The following is a 6,784-nucleotide window of genomic DNA, read 5'->3' as shown; positions in this document are numbered from 1 at the left end:
CTCAATGTTTGTCAAAGCTCCCTATCAAAAAGAATCAATTAAGTGATGCACAATACGGGATTATCTATGTTTCATTTAACATAACCATTTTTTCTTTGTAATTGTAAAGAGGCCTAGACCATATAGACGTATAGAGACTATAAGGCCATAATCACATCCTGCTACTGTTTTATAAGCCTATTGTGTTCCACGCTCTAACGTGAAAACCATAAATGTGAACAAGAAATACAGGAGATTATGACATTATATGACTAGTATGAAAAGATTTATCAAAAGGAAGTTGAATCAAAACCTTTTTCCCCCACCCACCAACACCTGAAAAGGCGCCTAGTGAAGGTTAAAGTTTCCACTCTTACATGTTACAGAAAACAGTATATTTTGCAACAGCTGAAAAAAAAAAAAAGAATAACATTTTTATGAATAAACGTTGGTCAACAACACCTGTGTGTGTGATCAAACCTGATGCTAGGCCTCAATGTCGCTTTGAAGTAAAAATGTCATATCCTCTGGTTTTGTGAACACAGCTCTTATTGGCTGTAAAAACTGAGGCAGATTATTATCTCTCACTGTGCTTATATAGTGTTTTTGTACCTAACGTTCTGTCGTACCTTATCATTTGGTGTTTCCTATTACAAGTTATGACAGGTTTGGAAAAAGCTGCAGTTGCACAATCAGGATTCTTCTGCAGTCACGTACAAACCTTGGTCTGAATTGGGTGAAACAAAAATAATTTGATGTAAAGAAACTGTGTCCTTGTGGTGTAGATGCTGTTCTTTTTGTAGACGTGCTTATGTTGTCTTTCTTGTAAGAGGGGTCTTAGTTTCCTGTGTGCTACCTCTCACCTCAATGCATCTCCTATGTCTCGCTTTATGTTTGTGTTGTTTTTAGTTTTCCCCTTTACCCACACACGCTTTTGCATACTCTCAACACCACTATACTCTGACACATACCCCGCACACATGTTCGCACCTTTTTGCTTCGGCTGCTATGTGGATGGAGAAAGAGTCACAGCTTGAGACCGCACAAGTAAACATTGTCGCGGCTCGTATGCTCCCACACCATGAGATTTCTTTTGTTCTCTCTGTGTGACATTTAATTGTTGAATCATACAGTGTCTCTGGGACTCGGGTGTTGATGCAAGTTGTCTTGACTTTACAGTGGGAACTGGTGCTTGAGTTACAGTGTTTGAATATACAGTGTGTACATTCGTGAAAATATGTGCTGGACACGACCTGGTACCGCTTATAAATTATTGTGCTGTTTTCAAAAGGTTGGTTCTTCCACTTGTTGATAAATAAAAAATTGTCATGTGTTGAAGTGTGTAACACAAAAAACTGTGACAAACGGTTTGATTTGATGTTCGATGTTGGTGGCTTTATCCATGTTTACATTATGAAATTATGAAAACGGTAGACGGTTTATATATCTAGCTTGTTCTTTGTTTTATTGTCATGCATTCGACAGTGTTTAGTGCAAGTTTACAGTAAGACCCAGGTATGTTACTGACTCATGTCACCACCTGTTCACTTTTTCAGTAATCCACATAATTCCAGTGCTGCTCATCAATCACCAAAGTCTAAAGTGGAGCTCAGAGATGAATCTGTGGGTGGCTGGGTTAAAGGTTTGAGTTTTCCCTCTCAGAACTAGACATCTTCACTACACCACTCATAAATCTAGCATTACCATTGCTATGCTTACACCCAAACCAGCGCCCCAAACCATGCGTGTAATTCTCACCCTGAACACAGAATAAACAAAGGGTCAGCGTCAGTGGCGTAACTATCGACGGTGCAGCCTCTGGGGCCCAGAGCTGGACAGGGGCCCATGTTAAAATAAAATAAAAATATATATATATTTTTTTAATATATTTTCTTTAATATTCTTTTTTGGGGCCCCAATGGCATTGACCGGTTCACGCAGTCTTCAAAGTAACCAAGCAACCTAAATTAATTTGTAATTTGTCTCTCCAATGACCTTGCTCCCTTTCATGTCATGTGATACCTTGCGTGACGAGCGAACCGTTTAATCAACCTGTACTGTACTGTAGCTAGCAGCAGCAAGTTCGGCAGCATTATAAAAAATGTAATAGCATGCATTTATAATGTACAGCAAACCAAAGCACAAGAGCAGCGCTCAAAAGAGAAAGGACAAGAGAGAACAAGGAGATGTAACAGCTAAACTGACGAAATAGACAGTTTTTTTTGTCATACATCGTCCTCGAAATTGAGCGCTAACGTTAGCAATGTTGTCGTGCAGCGGCAGCCGGAGCCGGAGGCTAACGATAGCTCACCTGCCTCACCACCATCTAGCTCCACAAGTGAAGCTGTACCCGTGGCTGTGCAAGCTTCTTCTCCAGCCAGCCAGGAGGAGAGGATGGATTTGGCTGTGCCCAGCGGTGGTCCAACAGTTCCCCCAAGGGCCCCAACCGATAGGGGACTCTATGGCGCTATTGAGACCCCCTGACGCCAAGATCAAAAGCTATATTATAGCAACCGGTCTATGTAGGCCTACCGGCCCATTCCCCAGAGACAAACATCAAGGAAACAGGTTTAATCCTCTTCTTAGTTCGCTGTGCCGTTGTCAGGCTGTGGTGGTCTGAGGCCAGGGCAGGCTGTTGTTGATAGCCTACATGTGGCGCTTCTGAGTGGTTGTGTATGTCCGTGCGTGTGTGAGCACATCAGCGTGCGCTTATGTTTGGGGCGATGGGGTGGGGGGGGGCCCCAAAAGAATATTTGCACCGGGGCCAATCACAACCTTGTTACGCCACTGGTCAGCGTTCTTTCATCTGATTTTACTATTATTGAAGGTAGATATGTAGATTTGATTTGATTACATTTATTTTGAATGTTTAAAACAATAATACAAAAATGTAACATGAGAATTATTATGCAATAAAAATTAAGCAGTGTCAAATTGAAATACAAAAATATTACTGATTCTAAATGATATCTAAACAAATAATCTTCTTAATTACACATCCGAAAAGGGGTGGGAAGAAGTTAACTCTGATTTAATCGCACCCCTTCTCCCAAAAACTCAATTATTAACATTTTTATTTTTTAAATGTTTTTATTTAAGAAATACATTTGTTGTAGATCACATAGACTTTCATTTAATTCACTCATAACAGGCCTCTCAAGGGACATACAACACAATAAAATACCTTAGAAATGTTAGGTATTACAAGTGCTTTGTGTCTGCTGGCATTATCGTGAGGCACCACAAAACAGCTGGAAGCTTAATCAGTGCTCATCTTGGCATACTGCAAATGTCAACAATCAAAAAATCCTCAAATGGACATAATTCCACACCTGATTGTTCTATTTATGTCGAAGCAACATTACAGTTACCATTATTACAATACATAGTATCTATCTTATATGGCACATTATCCCTGCCTTTATTCAAATAGTAAATCATCTGCAAAAAAACAACTCTGTACAAAACAACTTAAAAAAATTGAAATCCAACATAACAAAGGCTACATATCAGGTCAGGTCTGAGTTCTTGCCACTGAAACAGATTAGACACTGTAATATTTGTGCAACAACCAAATAGCTGTCTTATACATACATTGTGCCCACATGTATACTGGCAGTGCAGCTGTTCCCCTGATGTTCCTTTGACAAATTCATGGAACTTATTGTTTTAACTGTCAGCCAGACACACAGAAGGCTTGCAGAGGTGTTGGAGAGAATGCAGAGTTGCAACTTTGCTTCACTTGCATCGCCTGTGCCTCAGTGCTGCAGAGATTGTGGAGTTTCGGCTCGCTTGCGTGCCGGTTCACATCTTCAGCGTCTGATTGTGCCTCGCATTTCTTCGTACACATCATTGGTGGCGACTCTTCTCGGTTTCTTTGCGGATCGCAGGCTCTTGGTCTGGAAACAACAGATAATGTTGTCAACATGTTAGATGTAGGCCAGTAGGACAATGAGTCAATTTATGTGTGTGTTTGTGTGTGTGTGTGTGTGTGTGTGTGTGTGTGTGTGTGTGTGTGTGTGTGTGTGTTGTGTGTGTGTGTGTGTGTGTGTGTGTGTGTGTGTGTGTGTGTGTGTGTGTGTGTGTATATATTTATATATAAACATCTATATGTATAAACTATATGGTATCATTGAAACAATTGTCTGGATAATGCAATACAATTCAACAGCACCACACACTGCAAACAAAATCGTTGATGTAAATAATGTATTTATTTACATTTATATTCAACATTTTGCTTATGAAAAAGGATCTTGCTCTCTTTCAGACACTATTCTATATATAAAAGTGACAGTGACAATTACACAAATAACATGTCTATGAGTGTTTCTATGAGAATAACAGGAACATGGAACATTTCATAAGGGTTTGTGAGTCATAGGTAAATGCAGAAACACACACGGTAAAACACAAAGGTACCTTGGGGATGATCCAGACAAGGAAGCAAATGATGATGCCGAGCAGCACCGCAGCACAGATCACCACCGACACCAGGATCAGGTTGTTGTTGGATTGTTCACACGGCACCGAACCCCTGTCTGTCTGGGGTTCTGGGGAAAAAAAACTTTAATTTAGATTTATTTTATACCTGTCCCCTCTGAATTAGTAACATCTCTACACTGAAAATACTGAAACGTTGGCTTTAATTAAATGTCACATAACTGTATTAGGTAAGTTAAAAGCAATAATATTAAGTTGAACCTAATATTTTTATTCAAACTTAATATGAATGCTTCCAACTAACCTAATGTGAAATCTGTTGACATAATACATTTAATTAGAGTAACGATTCAGATTGTTCAGTGTAGTTTAGAACTCATGGTTCATGGTTGCCATATATCGTTATACAGGACAACAATTAAGTCTGTTTGTGAAGGTTTGTGAATACACATAAATTATAAAGACTCACCTGTCACCACCACCAGTAAAATAGATCCTTCTCCATTTTTGGTTACCGGTGAAGTCCCTTCAACCTTCTTGTACACGCACCAGTACGTATCTGTGTCCTTAGAAGTCACATTTTTGATGAGGATGTCAATTTTGGGGAACACTCCGTTGTACTGAAGTCTGTCCTGGATATCCTTTGCAATGGTCACTTTTTCCGATGCGCCATGCATCTTAAAAACCTCAGACTCCATATTGAGACCTTTATTCAGAGTCAGGCTATCTTGGTCTTTTGGTGGGGGTCTGCACTGGATGGTGACGTATTCTCCAATCAATTTCCGAACCACTCCACTGCTCCCTAAAGAGAAATACACAAACCTGTTAATCTGTTTCATCTCACTTCACATTTCATAAAGCTTTATTAAATCCTGCCTTACATTAATCTCTAGTTTCAGTCTTACCTGGGGTGCCGGAGAGACAGAGGATGGTCATGATTTTTAAGCAGACAGCGGACATGCTGACAGCGACTGTCCCACAAAGGTTAGCTTGAATTCTAACTCCTCGGTAGGAAATGTGAGTGTGTTTTAACCGACATCCCCACATGCATCAACAACAGAAGCACGTGACCTACATCACATGTCTGACGTTTCTTTTTTTCTGAGTTAGACAGCAGTGAAGTTCATACACATTTTTGACTATTATATACCTCACTTAAGGCAATATATTATCACAACATGATGGGTTATGGAGTTGCACTGGGTCAACTGTAGCAGAAGAAGAAACTTCAATTCAACTTTCACACAGGAAAAAAAACATTGCTTTTTCTAATCTATTCTAATTCTGTTTCTTCTTGCACTTTTTCTTATTTTTTTTAATTAATTGTGTAATTTCTTTTTTATTGTTTCATGTCCAATATAACTATGTTGCAATGTTTTCATTGAATTTGCATTGCCATGTCTACACTGTAGCTGCATATGACTTTAAAGCCTTTGAATCTTGAATATTTTGAGTAGATAAATAAAACAGCAATGGAGATATTACCTTTTAATGTCAGAAAACGCTTCACTGGCTATATTAGTGATAGTTATATGAAACTGAATTTAAAGGGATTGTATTGTCTATAGGGTTAGGGTTAGGGTTAGGGTTAGTGAAATCCTGACAAAAGCAGCTTTAGTGACTGCAATAATTGTTTAAACACATGACATGGAATATCCCTTAACAATATAAAGGCCCCTGTTTCCAAGTCACTTACTGTAGCTCATGCTGAAAGGCTGTAAGACATTTTCTAAAGCAAGGAAATACATTCATCTGGTTGATTTCTTTGACAGCTTGCACTTCAGACTGTCTAAACATATATAGCAGCGAAAGTAGGTCAACAACTTTTGTGGTAACAGATGATGGGATGCCTCTGTGCTGTATTGCCCTCTTGTGGAAGAAGGAAAAAAACATGTCTGATTGTAAACCATTCAGATGTAACATAGTTCCAGCCTTAAAATAAATAAGAGCAGTTACATGGCTTCATAGAGGCTTGTGTGTGTAGAAATAACCCTTAACAATATAGTAAAACATAATGGTAATAATATAGTTTTGTAGCAGAGGTTATAATTGTTTGTATATAAATGGTATTTCACATTTCAATTCTCCCTATATCTTGTATTGAACATCATTATAGTGTGTTCCAAGACATTTATTAAAGTACCTATGGGAATAAAGGATAACGTATGAAACAAAAAGAGTAACCATGGATATAATCGTGACAGAGAACAGATAATCATATATTGTACACAACCTACCTCTCTACACAGCTTTCCACTTCACCAATACTGCACATATTGTGTTGTATTATTCGGAGTACTTTGCAATAGTATACTTTACATAGCTTTTTTGTATATCCAGATTTCATGTAAATCATTTTCTA

The 6,784-nt window shown here is 38.6% G+C and overlaps 1 protein-coding gene across 1 annotated transcript; it reads right to left on the bottom strand.

Annotated features, from left to right (window-relative positions):
* Positions 1–3,049: 3,049 nt before the first annotated feature.
* Positions 3,050–5,473, bottom strand: LOC117493550. The gene is made up of 4 exons (XM_034144173.1): positions 5,328–5,473; positions 4,892–5,224; positions 4,402–4,532; positions 3,050–3,878 (listed from the first exon to the last, which is right to left on the bottom strand). Exons 1-4 carry the CDS (start codon positions 5,467–5,469, stop codon positions 3,792–3,794), a joined length of 693 nt encoding a protein of 230 aa, XP_034000064.1. The 5' UTR covers positions 5,470–5,473; the 3' UTR covers positions 3,050–3,791.
* Between the last annotated feature and the right edge of the window lie 1,311 nt (positions 5,474–6,784).

Source organism: Trematomus bernacchii, unplaced genomic scaffold (assembly GCF_902827165.1).
Source record: "Trematomus bernacchii unplaced genomic scaffold, fTreBer1.1, whole genome shotgun sequence".
Classification (NCBI taxonomy): Eukaryota; Metazoa; Chordata; class Actinopteri; order Perciformes; family Nototheniidae; genus Trematomus; species Trematomus bernacchii.
Note: the sequence above shows the minus strand (reverse complement) of the source record. Positions and strands in the feature narration are given on the sequence as shown.